General features: G+C 42.0%; 1 protein-coding gene across 1 annotated transcript in view; it reads left to right on the top strand.

Moving 5' to 3' along the window:
* The first annotated feature begins 1,209 nt into the window (after positions 1-1,209).
* The window catches only part of triob (trio Rho guanine nucleotide exchange factor b), a 98,846-nt gene continuing 82,023 nt past the window's right edge, over positions 1,210-18,032 (top strand). The window contains exons 1-2 of the mRNA XM_029505401.1: positions 1,210-1,507; positions 12,202-12,255. Of these exons, the coding sequence (XP_029361261.1) occupies positions 1,438-1,507; positions 12,202-12,255 (124 nt within the window). The 5' untranslated portion in view covers positions 1,210-1,437. The remainder of the gene's footprint in view (positions 1,508-12,201; positions 12,256-18,032) is intronic.

Below are 18,032 nucleotides of genomic sequence, written 5' to 3'. Positions count from 1 at the left end.
CTTATATATCTTCTCACATTCAGTAAACCTTTTTTCTGCTATCGATAGTACAAATTTTGGTTTTCAAATGAATTTTTTGTTTGTCTTTTCACTCACTTGTTTCTGTGTTTATTGTTTAATTGTTTTTATGTGTACCATATAGCTTAATAAAATGTAATGATAGCAACTACATTGGCTTGTCCAGTCGATAATTCAAGAAGGTGGCTAACGTGCCTGTTTTTAATACTATTTTAATTCAGATTTGGAATATCATGTGTTTCTGTTCACAGTGAGACAAACCATGGGACAGACAAGACCACGACACCATGATGCTTGGTACCTGATGTAGAAGGCACTGGGACACTTCATTATTTCGGCAACAGGCCAACCTGATTCAATGGATGCCAACTTAAAAAAAAAAAAAAATCACTATAAATTGGTGCCTACGTGCCGAAGCAGTAAGTGAGGGTGAGCTGTAGATGGCAGCAGAGCACCGTCCCCTGGTTGAAGGCCAGCTCTGCAGCTGTCAGAGGAGAACTGGGGTAGATTTGTGGGGCAAATGACCTCATAGTGTAAAATCATCTTCATCAGCAGGAGATGAAAATAATATTCAATAGCTCGTTTCCGTCAGTGGCGTTTTGTCCACTGTAAACGCATTTGGTATTTGGTGGTGAAAGGAATACGACCCTCATGAACAATCCCACAGCAGCTCCTGACTGAGTAAATACTGCAACATGGTAACTCAATGAGCTCATGGGAATATCAAAGTCACGTTTGGAAGAATTCAGCTTCAAGGGGCTTATATGGTAACGGGAATTATGAGAGGTGCATGCTGCTACAAGACTTTTGGGAACAGGATCGCTATCGACGATCCTGTAATCTGCGCTAACATCTGGCCCTGAGCTATTAAAGCACCCGGTCCAGAAAGACTCCCGCGCCGCCCCGCATCAGCACCGCAGTGGGTGACGCTGCCGATGCGCTGTCTGTGGCGCACACTAAAATCGGGTGGCGCACAATGCACCAAACCCGCTCCCCACCCCAACCCCCCAGAAACGGAATCCCAGGATATCCCACCCCCCACCCTCTCCCTCTCCCTCCCTCGAAGGCGGAATAGACCTCCCCCACCAATCCTCCTCCCCTCCCCTTTTTACCTCCGCCTTCTCTTCCTATCACCCCTCCTCCTCCCCCTCCTCCCCCTCCCTCACGTCCCGGCTCGGGAGCGCCGCCGATCGGTCGTCAGGATTTTCCCCCACAGATCTCGGGCCAAAATGGAGGAGGAGGTCTCTCGCTTTAATGAACGGAGCACAGATTGCATGACCGGATCTGCTTGAATGAATCGCCTCAGGACCCACTTTAGCCGATAAATAATTATTGCAACAACAATTGAAAAAAAAAAATCATCCTCAGAACCCCGCACGGAGGATATCCGCCGCTCTTCCCGCACAGGCGACCGGAGCCATGAGCGCAGCAGAGGGACTAGATGAGGCTGCGAAGGACGCGGCAGACATAGCGGCGTTTTTCAAATCCGGTAAGTCGGGAAAGGGGCGAGTCCGGAGGAGAGCTGGATCAGCCGTGCCCTGCCACATTGTGGACAAAAATCTAAAAATAAAAATGAAATAAAAATAAATAACTGACGGCTCTTCGGGGGCGAGACGTGCTGGCCACCGCGCGTCCGAGCAGCTGGAGTGACGCGCACACCTTGTAGTTATTTACTACATACGAGTCCACTTGACATTCCGCAGTCTTTGATGACAGCAGCTCGGCCAACACCTCTCAGTGTGTGCGCTTCGGATCTTCTAGGCTGCTGACCCCATTTTGGGTCGAAACCGAGCAGGCTTGGGGAGGTGTGACTGGTCTCTTTGGGCGCTGTGAGGTGTTATTTCGACACCACGAACCCGTTGGTTGCAAATATTCTGCTCGTGCATCACGTCTGCAGAGGCTGTGGATCGATCATCGATCACGCATCGGTTGTTACCAACACGGGTCCAGCAGGTCTCATGCACGGAGAGAGGCGAGGCCACAGGCGCACGTATGGGCGATAGGTTCCACTCTACGCACTGGGCCTGTCTCATGTGATGGCATCATCACAACAAATAAGGATAGGCCTGCCTCTGCATCCAAAACATAAAACCCTGCTGTATGTCCTGGGAGGCTGCACTAGAGTCTGATATCAGGCAGAACATTCATACTGAAGCTTTCGTCATGCACTGAGCTGTGTTAGAGCTGGAGAGAAGCATCATTAGCTGATCTATAGTTGCAGATGTAAGCTATAACTGATCATCCCCATGCTATCTGTATTTATAATTCCATACATAAACAGAAATAATCTGAATATATCCCTGCAGGAGTATGTTTCACAGGTATATTGCTGTGTTAGGTCGCCCTATAGCAAATTTGGCTTTGTTTGTTTGTTTGTTTTTACAGTGCAAACATGGGAAGTCAAGTTGTAGAGCTCAGGCATTTCATCATCAAATGTTGACATTGCATATTGCTTTCTTGTGCATGCCCTGCTGAATGTTAACCCACAATGAAGCAGCTTTAACCCAAACTGCCACAGGTTTTACATGGACAGGGAGTGCGACTACAGCTTTTGGAAGGTAAATGTTTCAGCAGTGTTGGGAAGGATGTTGCCACTATTAGAGTGGGACCACCTCTGATTCACACCAGAGGAAGCAGCTGTCCCTCCCCCCCACATACACGCACACACACATTCAGCTGTTTTTCTGTGTGACACCTGGTGCCTGGGGGTCTGCTGGTCCTCATCTCCACACAGTGCATATATGCAGGAACACACACACGAACAGCACGTGCGTTAATCCATTTCCCTGCCCCCCCAGACACAATCACATAGACTTATACCTTTTTAAACAGTGCATAAATCGCGTACTTTCTTCCTGAAAATGTCACTGCCACTCAGAATGTTAGGAATGTTGTCAAAGTGGATTGTATTCAAATGCTACAGTTTCCCTTACGGTTGGTTGGACGCCTGCCAATGTATTTTCCTATAGCTGCGTTGTATCAGACTGGAAAGTTGGCTCACAGTGAGGCTGGACTGCTTGGATGTTTATATAGTAGCAAACGCAGTTCATACAGTATTCATGATGGAGACAAAAATAGGTATCGGCTTCAGGAAACTTTTATAACTGACTATTATGAAGAAAAAATATGGAGAAGAAGTTTGTGGGAGAGTTGCACTTAATGCTGAGTGAATGTCTGTCTCTGAGATGAAAGACATTTAGTTAGCATTGACTTTTGAGTCGCATTTGAAAACATATGGGAAAGCTGAAAAAATCTGAAATTTGATATGTACGCAAGTTCATCAATTCTAATTCTGCTTTTAATAGGATTTCATCACAGCAGAATAAATCACTTCATATAACATGTTCAGTTCATCAAAGCATATTGTTCTCACTCAGTTACATTAAGCTAACATTTTCTCATTCATTTGCCCAAAGTGTCACACTTCTTAACCTAAATTTCATTTTACTATCTCTTTGGTTCTAAGGCAGCTACTCCGTCATGCCTTTGACTTTTTGGTAATCCGATGCATCCCTTAATTTTAAGTTCTGTCATCCGTCTTTTTATTCAGTTTGAAGTACAGTTCATCACACGCGCTTCACATCATCTGTCTTATTTTGATTAATGAATCAAATCAAGGCATCTGTATTAATTAGACAATGATCTGCTTGTTCATTCATATTTGCATCCTCTGTATCTTTCTTCAGAGTTTCTCGGTGCGTGGCTAGTAGCGATGGCTCGACCTCTCTCGGTAGCCTCTCCAGCAGGCTCTCTAATTGCTGCCAGCTTGTTGCATGTTGAAATGCCTGCACACAGCTGCTCATCCTAGTTGATCCCAAGCACTTTACTTCTGTGTGTGTGTGTGTGTGTGTGTGTGTGTGTGGTGTCTTTCTGTGGATCTGGATGCACTCTGGTGCCCTAGTTAGCCAGTAGAGGCTCGAATGTGGCAGATTCTTCTACTAAACTAGACTGTAAAGTGACTTCCAGGCTGCTTTAGAGGCTCGATCACTCATATAGATGTTGATTCAGTAGGAGGCTAACTTTGCTGATCAGCTGGATAACCATGCATACGTTTGAAGCTATAAACAAGGCAATGGACAGAGCAATTAAACAAAGATTTCCATTCAAAGTACTGAACTTTGTTTATGATTCTGCCCTAGTTTTGACTTTCTTCACCTGAATGGATAATATTACTGTTGGCCCTTGCAAATACTTGATGTTCCTCCTGGCTTGACCATTTTCAGTGAGCAGATGGAGCTCTCTGAGTCCCACACTGTTGCTGTGGATCACAGCTCAGTTGTTGAGTCACTCTCCAGGTTGCTCATGCTGTGATTTAAAAAATAATCTTGAAATATTTGCAACTGGTTAATGCAATACAATTTAAGGCATTTTGATACTATTCCATTCTGCATTTCTATATTTATAGTTGTTTATTTCCCTTTATAAATAGCATCCTGACTATTAATCCAAAAAATATCTCCAGCTCTGTTTTGAATGCAGTTGATGACAGTCCCCCTTTTGTCTCCAATTTAGATTGCAGATATTTAGACTATAATCAGGCATCCTTTAGAGTGAGGCACCACAGCCCAATAACATACTGTTGATTGCTTGGAGCACACGCAAAGTTTGGCAACATGTCTTCTGTGAAAGTTGAAATATTGGGTAATTTGTAATCAAGGGAAGTTGATCCTAACGAGAGGTCTGGCTTGGTGTGGAATGGTCAGGAAATGTAGCAGGATGAGTCTGGCAGTTGTGGTATGTTGTTGTCAAATATCTTCCAGCTGTTTGTGGCAACCAAAAAATGGAGTGAACTGAAGTACCGCTCTGGAATATTTACAGTTTGGGCTTTATGGCGAATGGCATATTTAGTTGATTTTGAAATTGAACTGAAGAACATGGCACCCCCACGGCAATTGTTTAAATCACCCATTTTGTCAACTTCAAAAGCAGAATAAATTGTGGAATAATTGCGGAACGTGAAAACATATGGGCACCCTTTTACATGTAAAAGGCACAATTCAATTCACATTTGGTCTGAATTTATGTTGTTATGTTATGTTTATGTTTCACTCAACAATGCCCCCCCCCCCCCCCCCCCCCAAAAAAAAAAGCAAACTGAGCATCTAAATGCTTGCATTGTCCTACATGTCGTTAAGAATCAACTGTTGAGGGGATTTGTGGAATTTGAGACAAGATATGAATCATTTACAAAATCTACAGACAAAAAAAATTTTCTTGGCAGAACAGCTAAGCAACATGGCTACAGGGAATTGTGGTAGAAAGAGGCATCAATTGGTTCTGCTTTTCTCTTCAAAAATCAGCAAAATGTGTAATTTGCTAAGACATGACCAAACTTGTAAATACAACAGTATGATTTTTTTTATTGTCAGTATAATTGTTATTTTTCTTCCACTTAGTGTTTTGTACATAGTGGATGATTGAAGATAACACTGTAGTTGTATAATATGCATGCATGCATTTTGTCTTCTAAATTGCAGCTTTGAAATAAGTTAAAAAGGAAGATTTTTTTTTTTTTTTTTTCAAAAACAGATTGTTGTTATGACTGTTGCACATTTTACTACATCATCTGCATTATCATACCATATGCACTACGTCAAATTATAATGTGCATAAAACATGCTCGGTATTTAAACCATGTCATTATCTTTTGGCTTAACTCAGGATGAAGAATTACTGTGGTATTTCTGATCTGTCTGAAATAATATCACATTCATATGTACTACTCAATACATGAAATGAAGCAACCCTGATTGTGGTATCAGGTCTAATCAATTCAGGGCCATCAAAACCAGATTAGGGCATTCTTTTTAATTAGCTTGCCTGCAAATTTCCTAAAGCTTTTAATGTATTACCTGCTCTCACAGAAATGTTAGTAACATGCTGGTCCTGTAAAGTATGTAAAGCCCAACATGTTTCAGTAAGTGGAGAGAGTTATGCGAAGCAAAGATACTGTTTTTGGTTTATCTTCACGTCAGTTTCTTTAGATAAATCTCCCCTAATTGTATTTCATATCCATGGAGAGCCCCAACATGATGAAATCAAAAATAACATTTCATTAAGGCGTATTTTTACCTTAGGTATCATTTCATAAGAGGTATATTGACATGTGATGAAATTACTGGGTTAGAATTATAAACTCAATTGACATAAAAGCATCCAAATGTACTGAGCTGGAATGAGATTAAACATCTGTCCAAACAATTTACATCAGACTCATATCCCCCATCATAACCACAGTGGTCATAAGACAGTGAAAGAGTCACCAGTCACATCAGCCAGGATGCTTGAGGCTTAAGGTCTGTTACAAAGATCAACTCTTTATTATGTGAAACTGGCTTCTATTTCTGTTCATTACGTATGGAGACTGGCTTTCAACTATACATGCATGAGTGTTTTGGCATTCTGCAGTGTTAAATAATGTATATATATATATATATATATATATATATATATATAATTGATAGGCAGGAGCACAAGTGATTATCTGTATTTTGTCTCAGTTCTTTCACAGAGAATAATTATGAAAGAATTCATACTAACTCATAATCAGGTTGGAAACCCCCCCCCCTCCCTTTTTTTGCAGAAATGGGTGTTGAATGCTTTATTCATGTTGCATTGGAAAGTTTGCCGTGCCTCTTGCATTGAGGGTATAAATAAGATATCAGCGTCACCAGTGGCAGTGTCAGTATTGACGATGCAGCAAACTATTTCCCTCAGTGCCCAAAGTGAACCCAGTGACCTGTGCCAGTGCAGTCTGTAATGAGATCCAAATCACTGAGTGGTGATTCTTCATTTTCTTCTAGCACAGTCCCAGTCGATGAAAGCATAATGACCTAATGTTATCTTGTGTCTTGCGTACTTAAGCAAAAAATCTTATGTAATTACACAGACGGGGAAGAGGACTTCAGCGGGCTGTGCAATATGGACCTTAGAGCTTTGGCTGTATGGTAGGCAGTGCTGATAAAAGCAGGAGTCAATGGAGAGGCCAGGACGAATGTGTCCTTCGAGAGGAGACTGGCAGAGTAAAGATGCTGAGATGTAGGATCAGGAAAGTAAATAAAAATACAGTCGCAGTGAGATTCAGACAGAGAGGACATGACATACTTAAAAGGACAAACAAGCTTTCACTCATCAAATTATAGAGCTGAGGCTTGGGTGGAGCACACCCTGCAAAATGTAGGCTGCTCTGCTCCTCGTGAGGCTGAAACCTTACGGTTGCATCCAGGGGCAGTCTAATTGGCAGTTGGTCAGAGTTAGAGACTATGAGCTTAGATTGGCATTGCCTGCTCTGCTAAATCGGCTATCTCACTCGTTCAGAGGAAAGCAGGTCTATTTTTGAAAGACGTAGAAATGTGAAGTATATAGTCATGTTGTCATGGTATGCTCACGATGAGGCAGATAAAGTGCAAGAACTGTGCAATCAAAAACCTTGAAACTATGTCAGCCATTGTTTTATTATACCAACAGTATTTGATAAATAATAACCACAGTTTCCTGTCAATATGATGGTTATATTTTTACAATATATCAATACATCACTGTTTCCCTACATGACTTGAAGTAACAAGCTGACACAGGTTCATTATTAGAACGTTTTTTTCTGAGCAAAGGACTCTGAAAACTGCAAATCCAACAAAAACAAACATGGATGTCACCATGGCACTCACTGCCCCCCTTCAAAATAAGACTACATGCTGTAAAATAAATGAGCACAATGTCTTACTTACTGAAAAACTTTGTAACTAAGTCTTCATTCTGGCACCATTTGTGTGTTTGCAACTTCAGTCACTTCTTGTGTTTGCTGCAAGTTGTCTAAATTAAGTTTAACCGATCCAGCCATATTATACATCATATAATCAATAATATAACACCATCTTTGAAAGCCATAAAAAATGGTTAACAGTGCCAATAAACAGATCAGTGTGTTGATACAACCATTAGGCGCAAATAGTCGCATAGCCAGTAAGCATAACAAGCTGCAACATAACAACAATGAACAATTGCAGCCTGGTGTCTAGTATGCGAGTGAGATAGTTTTCTCCTCCTTCCTTGAGTTTATACAAGAAGGTCTCCTGTATGCTCCCAATAAGGACCAGATGTTGAGATGCTTGTTATAGCTTGTTTTCGCTCTTAGTGTTTATTGGGGAGTTTTATGGAGAGGACAGTAGCACAGTAAGACAATTACCTGTTTTACAGCCAGACCATGCTGATCGAGCTCATCAGAGACTCTTGACCTTTTCAGGAGTGTCGTTATACACTTTACGGACATGTCGTCCCCCGCCCCAAATCCATATTGCCAAATGTTGTAAAATGTCATGTATATCTATTCCAGAGGTCACTTAGAAGACACGCAGACACGCGGAAAATGTGCAGACCTATCCCAGTTTGCTTGAACCGGGATGAAGCTGCTCAGATATTCATTTTTTGGATTGTTTGAAGAGATACAGTTAACTTTGCATGATGCACTGGAGACTGGAGCGCGAGCAAATGTTAAAGACCTCAGTGAGAAATATCTGGGAGAATGAAGCTGTCCCTTAGATCTATACTTCATAACGCCACATTGTGCATCCAATAGTGTGCTCAGCATAAAATTATACAGGGCCCGTGTATATACAGCCTCAAACTACATTGGTTAATTTTATCATATATGAGGGAAACCGTTATTTTCCTGCCATCATGGCTGACATTACAAGAATACGCTTGCACATACATGAACCATATTGGTTGGTAGCTTTGTCGATAATCAGGAATTCCAATAAGCTGGTAATGTGTGTGTAGGTTGCGCAGTGCAGCCTGTGGGACAGCTTCATTACCTCACACATGCACATACACACACGACGCATGCATGCACGCACAGAGGAATAAATCACTACATCCCACCCATGTTGCCCGGGGCCATGGAAGCAAGGAAAAGGGGGATGGAGGGATGCGGGATGAATGAGCAACGGAAGGAGGCATAGGAGGATTGCAGGTCATAAAAAGGCTTTGGGCTGGTCTGTGTGTCTCCTGCAAATCCCTCATCTGATAAGAGAGAAACCTCTATCAGTCAACTGCAGACTCCCACTCTTTCTGTCCTGTCTCGTTCTTTTCATCACCTCCCCCAACTCCTCTCCCACACAGCCGTCCATGATTACCTCATTCCTTACCTCTGCTCAGGATTGTCATATATTCAAACCACGATCTTGTTTTGTAATAAGTATAATGCAGTGCTGTCATGTCAGCGATCGGCAGCACAACGTCTGGCTGCTTCTTTTCTTGGAACTATCGTAAATGATACAGAAGAATAAATGTTTTAATATTTGGACTTAGAGATGTCCTATAAAAAGAAAGAATCGAAAGTGTCTCATGAGTTTGGACACCGCAAGCTGCCGCAACATTTTGGCACCGACTTTAAAAGCAGGGCACTATTAAACCAAACAGGCGAAGCATTTTCACAGTATTGTGTCAGCTTTTGGAACCAAATTCTGTTATATTGTTCCAGTAAATGAAGCAGCCATAGCCAATGACCACGCTTATCATTTTCACTTTATTACGTGCACTGGTTTTTAGCACTGCTGGAGACCATCACATAAAATTAATTTGTCTCCTAATTCTCCCCCCCTTGACCTTTCTCCTTTTCTTATTTCCTCCCTGAAGCACTAGCCCCCCTCCTCCCACAGTCTTTCACACTTCCTTCCCCGTGTCCTCTTATTCCCTACAGCTTAAACTAACCAAGCATCTGGATCTGAAGCTGCAAGCTTCCCACAATGCTTTGTGCCTCTTTTATTTTCTTTTTTCAAGAGTACCTCTTTGAAAAAGCAGCCACAGACTCATGAGGCCATGCCCCCCTCTAACACACGCTGTTTCTAAGAACTTCCTCTCGTGCAAGTCAGTAAGTCAGGTGTCAGGGTCTGTTTCATTTTGTTATCCTTAAAATCAGTTTGTGAGAGAGCCAGTTCCAGTACACAGTGAATTAAAAGGATCAGTGAACCTCTTTTCCTGGTTGTGCAGCAGTTTGATAGTTTTGACCTTTTTCCTTTAGTCTTAAGGTTGTGTGCAATTACTTGTTACTTAAAGCTGATAGTCTGTTCCCTCCCAGACAGTCGCACACTTGCACACGTCCAACTGTGTAACTGCGCAGCTTCAGATGCTGGACCCATGTGTTTCGGTTCACTTCCAGTACTTAATGGCACCTTTTACGGTTTTACTTTAGATAAATATGACAAGATCTTACTTCAGTCGGTATGAAAAAAATAAATAAATAAATAAATAAAAATAAAACAGAACATGAACTGGGTAAAAAAGAAAGCAGTGCGCAGCCTGCAGTGTGTTGGCATACATGTGTGAGCTTGTGTGCTGCCTGAGAGTGCTTGGCTTCTGTCAACAGCTGCACGCAGTCTGTCCAACAGGAACTGTGTAGTCTCTCCTAGCACACACACACACACACACACACACACACACACACTAACCTTCCCTTTTGCTTTGAAGACAGCAGCAGGCTCTGATCCCTGTCGCGTGAACAGTGCCAGCCCAGTGCTCCTTTGGCTTAGGAAGGCTAAACTGCTGTTTGCCCTCTCTGGCTTCAGATAAACTAGGTTGAGGATCAAACATTGCATTCCGCTATATTGGTTTTCTGAGGCGCCTGCTGATAAAATGGTATGATTTTAGAAGAAATTCTGATGTTTTTGTTCTGTTGTTGCTGGATGTTGTTTATTTTGTAGGTGAAGAAATAACACATTTCAGTCAAATTTAAGCTTATAGCCTATAAAACTTAAAGAAATTTAAAAAAAAGTTTGATATTTGGTAGATTATATAGTTATAGTTAATATTGTTATGTTGTTGTTATTGTGCATATCTAAAACTTGGGCCTTTAGTTTTACATATTTCTCAGGACACATATTCCATTTGGTTCATTCAGTTCTTTTCAGACATATGGACTATGCTTTGATGTTGTTTTTTTTTTTATCAATAAAACCTTGGATGATATCCAAGATTTGTCATTCGAGACAGGTGGATTTTCTAACAGCTTGATTTTAATCATAATTTCAAATCAAAGCTCTCCCACTTTGGTTTTTCGCCCTGTTTGGTAGAAGATTACTGACACCCGCACGCAACACATCTAAAATTCTGTTAGAGGATGAGCGCTGGTCACTGGACCAAACAGCACTGTATAAACTGAAACATACAGTGTGTGAACAGGTGCTTACTGTAATCCTCGCAGGGCAGCAGCATATGCCAGGCTGTTCTTTTCAGAAAAGCAGGCCGCCAGGAGAAGTCAGAATGAAGAAGAGCTAAGCTGTCGCTGTCCTTCATCCCATGCCTCTACTATCTGTTATCTTGTGCCACTACAGTGTCCTACTGATGGGTGACCCAGAAAGTTTGTCACTGTGCTGTCACATACAAGATGCTTTCTTTTCAAAAAGGAATTAAGTGTCTTTGGATCCGGTGTAGAACACTTCACAAATCTGAAGTGAAAGGCATGAGGATCCAATGAATGCCAACACTGAAAAACTCATTATCAATTAATAAATCCTCAATCAACAGCGATGCAGAATCTGATGCCACTGATCGCAGCATTGTCATGAAGGCACAAGACAATGCTGTCGTGACTCTGATATTACAAGGTTAGAATACCCAACCCGAGGCATGCTGCTGCGCTTTTTCACAGGTCTGGAGGAATATTCTTAACATTTAATCTCCCTGAAGATAATTCTTCAAGCATTAGAGATAAAGCTATCTAATGCACTTGGTATCTTTAAATGATTCATACACTTTATCAGCTGGTGTGCTGAGAGTCGTGCATGCATGTGTGTGTGTGTGTGTCTGTCTCAAGGCATGAAAGCACACAGGCTAAAAAAGAGAGAGCAGGAGAACATGAGAATCTGTTTTCACCAGCTGTTCAGTGATAACATGGACTATATAGATGCTATATATGTAATTCTACATGCGTGCGTGCACATGCATCAGTACTTATCATGCCTATTAGTGTTTTAATCTCAGGGAGGGACCTCAAATCAAAGAGCTGATCTACAATTGCTCACTCACGCTCTCATTTGTACTCAGTAATCACAAAGCTCCAACTTCTGACAGTAACACATGGCAAAGGTTGCGGTAATACCCTAGCAGGCCACAAGATAGATTTTCACGCCATTTTCTGTCCCTTTCATTTCTCTAATCTTTTTGTATCTCTCTGTTGCCTTTTAGATTGTTCTCTTCCGAAATGTGAATCCAAACTGGATGGCCCAGGTCAGACCTCAGGTAGGAGAAATCATGCACCTAATCTCCTGATTTTAAAGTGGCAACCAAGAATTTTCATAAAGAAGAGCATTAAGAAAACTGTAGAAAATCAGCAAGGCAGAGACCAGACACCCTAATGGATCAGATGTAGTGTTTATGTGTGTCTAATATGCCGTATGTATTTGTGTGCATGCGTGTAAGCGGATGGAGCTGAAACATCGAGGGCACATTGCACGCTCACTTTAAGTAAAACGTTATGTTCCTCCAAAGCTCTACTGCATTCAGTCCCATTGGACACAAGTTCTTCTGTGGTATCGTGACCTTGTGTATTCATATCCCTAATACCCCCAAGGCATAAAGTACAAACTGAAAATACACCAAGTCACATTTCTCCAGGGAGACTTGTTTTTGGGTATAAACCGTACAGTTAAGTGGCCCATATTAGGGTATGCACGTAGATAATCCCAAATGAACGTGGGCCTGTTTCCCTGGCTATAGATTAATCTTAATCTCTCCTGGACTAACATGCATTGTGTCTGCAGTGTTACAAAAAAAATTAAAAATAAAAAAGGCTTTTAATTTGAAAGGCCTAATCTGTGCCAAATAATTGCATCCCACAGCACACAGGGCATTTGTGTTATGTTGCAAAGCAGAAATGCACGTGGAATCATTTGTTTAATCAATCAATCTCATGTCATGCAATCTCAAAGAAAGACTGTCAGAAATCATGCATCAAATTTTGTGACCTGAAAAACGAGTAGGGCTGCATTCCATTCAGCTCCATGCGGCCTGTGTATTTGGCACAGTTTTGAGCTGATGTTTTCCAATTGGGTCATTCAGGGATGAACACTTTACAAGACCAATTCCATCCACGACTGTTGTATCCTAGATGCCAGAATCTGAGTGGGTGTTAATGGAAAATGATTGGGAGCAGCCAGCCAAATCCTGTGTGCAGGCATTTTGCCAAAAAACCTTTTGAACTTCATCCCTGAGGCTGATTTAAAAAAAAAAAAAAAAAAAAAGAAAAAGTAAACTTGGCGGTAAAGATGTCTTTCTACACTTTTGTGGGAATCAGGCAGAAATTTACAAGCTGCTCAGAGTAGATCAGCAGCATCAGGTTGTGCTGTCCATTTATAGCTCATTGTTCATTTTTCATTTTCAGTTACCACGAAGAAAATTAATTTCCTTTTGATTTTGTAAATTGCCTGAAGGGCTGTTCTCTAATATGAAATTTCAGGTATTCAGATTTCACAAGAAATGCACCATTTAGTTTTTTACTCACGGTTCTGGCACTTTTTTAACATAGATGGCCACTGGAGAACGTTAAATATCAAATTAGAAGAGTGAATAAAGGACGTGTCGGTGAGGCTTGTGTGTCTGAGTGTGTGTGTGCGTGCGTGAGTGCACGCCCTCAACAGGACTGACCAAACTTCCTTTAAGGATTTTTCATTAGCACAACTCTGTATTTCCTGTTTTTAATATAAGCTCGGCTTGTTTTGGTTGGCGTGTTTTGAGAACGATTGCTCTTTTTCAGAGCTTTACACTTGTTTTGCACGGAAGTCTCGTGTGTTACAGGCATCCCAAAGCTTTATGTAGTGGATATAGAGGCCAATAAGTGATAAGTTAGCAATAATGTATGAAGAAGTATCCTGATAGAGAAATGGAAGTGAATTAAAGACCACCAAATAGTATTCATTCCTTAACCAGATCACCAGGTACGATCAGTTATTTTAAATATGAGATCTCACACCATTGTTGAACTATGATTATTTGCAGCTATTGAAGGCTAAGCAGTGTGTGTGGCCCGTGACGTCACAAGAATTAAATCAAACTTTTGGCCAAAACAAAGCTGCAGAAGGCATGCATCAAGTCATTACTGATTTAATAAGTAGCCTATTCCAGTTGCTTTTAAGGGCATGTTGCAGGTTCCATTTTTTTGCAAATTCATAAAATAATAAAAAAAAGGTATGTTTTCAGTAGTGTTGTATTGCATTCATTTAGCCTTATCATGGTAAATTATTGTGTTTGTGGAGGTTGCACAAACTCCAGCCTGTCAGGACATCAAGCCCACAGGCTTCCTAACAGGAAAAAGAAACTGTGCGCTTTTTGGGCAGCTGAAGAGACGGGACTTCACGGCTGAGCCTTTAGACCGGAGGATTATCAATCAAACTGTCTGATGGAGCTCAACACGGGATGCCGGCTGACACCGGGTGTGGTGCCTTCGGTGCACACAGCCTCCTCAGCTCAGTTGTCCGAAGCAGGCTCCGGTTGTGCCGGAGAAATTTAGAGTTTTACAAATCTGCTGAACATTCAGCATTATTATGTACTTTATTATCCTCGTTCGAATACGGAAAATAGAACATGTAAGTAATAAAGAGAGTAAAATAACTAAATAGAGAAATGAATTATTTCTGCATTAAACATAACATGTCTGCTGGCCTGGAGAGGTCCATGCTCCTGCCTGTAGTGCATGAAGGCGATCTGAAGCACGGAGGGATTCCGGCAGCAGGCATTGAACCCCGGGTGCTGTGTGAAGCGCTGCACTTGGAGCCTGGGGGTGACCCGGCAGGCTTCTGCCTCCCTGCAGCACATGCTCTCCTCGGCACCTATCAAACAAAATCCAATCCAAAATGGATCACCAAAGTGTTTCTCTCCCTCTGCAGTAGTACAGCGCTAAACCTCGTAGTGTTGACGGATATTACGAGTATGACACTTCATCAAGATCATTAGTTTTGATTATTTGTAAGTATCAATACACCTGCCTGTAATAGATGACCATTAATAATCTGTGCAGTATTATGAAGCGAACACAATATCACATAACGCCACCCGCCCTGCTCTCCACTGACTGCTCTGTCTCTCCGTAACAGGCTCGTAGCTCGTAGCTATCGGGCTGCGGTCGCCATATGTGTAATGGTACACATTTAGAGTTTCTTCTGTGTCAGAAGAGAGAGTGAGATCGGGATCCACTCACTCTCACTCGTCTTCATCCACTGTTATCCATATCCGGGTCGCAGGGCTGCTGGAGCCAATCCCAGCTCACAACAGGCAAGGGGTGGGGTACACCCTGGACAGGTCGCCAGTCCGTTGCAGGGCCAACACACAAAGACAAACAACCACTTGCATTCACACCGACGGTCAATTTAGAGTCTCCAGTTGACCTATGCATGCATGTCTGTAGACGGTGGGAGGAAACCCACGCAGGAAACCCACAGGAAGAACTCAAAGAAAGGCCAGGAACCGGACCCACGACCTTCTTATCCACTACGCCGCCGTGCTGCCCGATCGGGATCCATTGTTTTCCTATTGTTCAATTCACTGCTCTCCCTCTGCCTATGTTACCTCCGCTTTAGCTTTTTTCGGATGAGGAAGTAAAATTTTCTCACAAAAACGACGAATATGAATATATTTACCAATTATTTTGAAGAAAAAATTATATCTATATTATATTTCTACGCATTGACTCAATGGAGTCTCTAACCTGCAATATGCCCCTTTAAGCCAGCGCTGAGGAGTGTTTCTGTGACCAAAGAGTCATCCTCTCTACCATCACGATCCCGCCTGTCCCGTCTAATCAGTCAGCACTCATCTCTTATAGCCATGTCACAGAGCTCATACAGGTCCTGCATCTATTTTCTCTTACTTTTCTCTTTCACTTAATTTGTTAGATTTTAATTCTTTGCCATTACTTCACGAATATGTGTGGATTATTTAAAGTTGCTCTAGTTTCCAATAAAACTGGATCGACTTTGGACTCAAACGCGTTCTCACACAGTACATGTGGCCTACAATCTGGGAGTAGTTTGCAGAAGACACTGAACCACCACATCACAAGTGTCCCAAAACACTGTTGACCTGCATATGGATTTCCAGACCAAATGTACTTAGAGTCAATATTTGGACTGTTCCCCAGATATTCTCTGGCTTTGAGTCCACGATAATCTCCAACAGTAGCCAACTGCCTGTTCAGTCAAGATGATTCTGATCTTGCCGCACTAACAACATTTTGCATGAATAGGATGGTGAATTAGATGGGAACGATTTGCAGTCTGTGTTTGGTTGGCAGACTGAACAGACGAAGATTTGACATGGATGGAGAAGAATAAGGGCAGGATGCAAGGAATAGGAAGTAAAATGAAGGCGGAGACAGTTATGATATTGAATTGATGCATATCATTCCTTCGTATTTCCTTTGCTTTCCTTTCCTCCACATGTTTCTGTTCACTTTAATTCAGCTGTGAACTCCGTCTCTCATCTCTGCCCACACCAAGCTCGCTGTGTGGTTCCTATTGAATCGGGCTTTGAATGCTAACCATGTGCACTGCGGGGAGACAGGCAGGCAGACGTGCTCACTCAGTCCCACACACATATGCATGCACACCCTTTAAGACAGCAGAGGAAGTGGTTTTCTCTGTTTGTTTGTTTTTATTCTCCCCTGCAGAGGCCCGGGTGGGGAAGACTTAACTGCCTGTGTGTCTCTGTGTGTGTTTGTGGACTTCAGTTATTCACTCTGTCATCCCCTCTTGTTTTCTCTCTTGGTCTCAATCTTTTTTCACCTTCTCCTTCTTCTTTCGCTCTCTCCTTGCCTGGTTATATTCTCAAAAGAGATTGTAAAGCAATCTCACATCTTTTTATTGCATCATTTATCATTTAAAATCCAGCATGTACAAAATAAGCCAAATGGCTGTCACAAAAGCTCATAACAGCACGGAAACACACAGACAGTTGAGAAAAGTTGGCTACAGTTTCATGCCTTCACAGCACATGAAGTGTGTGCTTCATATCACAGCTTAACTATGAACGAGCACTGACCATCGACCAAATGCCGACAAAAGTGTGTGTGATGAAAGCTTACAACTGATAGCTGTCGGTGTAACGTGAAGTGTGACAAACAGGACAGTGTGTGTAATGGTGTGACGTTGACTTCAGGGCCAAAAACAGGACGAGTCACTGTATAGTAGGTAAACTTTCAGACGTTTATAACGTATTTTGCACTGTGGAGCAGTGACATTACAAGGTGTCCGCTACGTCACTACACGATTTTCTTCTTTTATTTAGAATTGGATTGGATGTTATTTGTTTCAGAGCATTAGAAAGTTGTGTTTGTAGCAAATATTAACACACACAGACACACACACATGCGGAAGATAGGATGAAAGAGAAGAAAGCCAGTTAGACTCCCTGTGGTGTCTTCCATTCAAACAGCTGGACTCTGTGGTGGTGTCATGTTTGTCTGTCTCTGCGCATGCACTTCATTCAGGTATGCACGCAAATGTGTGGCTTTTTGCTTTTTTTGTGTGTCTGTGCAGTGCGCCTTAATTGGATCATGCTGTAGAACGCTGGCTCTGTTGGTTTTAGGAAGAGCACAGCTTGCATCCTCCTGTCACAGGATATCAACATAATGATATCTGTTTGCCGAAGCAATATTTCCTGTGGTGGCAAATAACAACACAAACAACTCCAAAGAGGGAGAGAGAAAAGTCTAAAAAAAAAAAAAACAAAAAGCATGTGACACCATTTCATTTACGAATCTTAAGTTGATTAACTTATTAAAACCATGCACATCATGCATCCCATGTTGCAATGATTTTCTAGAGCGTAAAGGTTCATGCTGTTTTATTGGACGTGCTGCTGCTGAGACAAAAACTTTTAAATTTTGATGCTTTTTGTCATAAGTGGGTGGCATGGTGGTTGATAGGTAAGCACTGCCTCACAACAGGAAGTGGGGCTTTTCTGTGTGGAGCTGGCATGTTCTCTTTGTGTCTCTGTGGGTTCTCCGGCTTCCTCTCACAATCCAA

The sequence above is a fragment of the Echeneis naucrates genome, chromosome 6 (genome assembly GCF_900963305.1).
Source record: "Echeneis naucrates chromosome 6, fEcheNa1.1, whole genome shotgun sequence".
Lineage (NCBI taxonomy): Eukaryota > Metazoa > Chordata > Actinopteri > Carangiformes > Echeneidae > Echeneis > Echeneis naucrates.
This window is presented reverse-complemented; position numbering and strand designations above follow the sequence as displayed.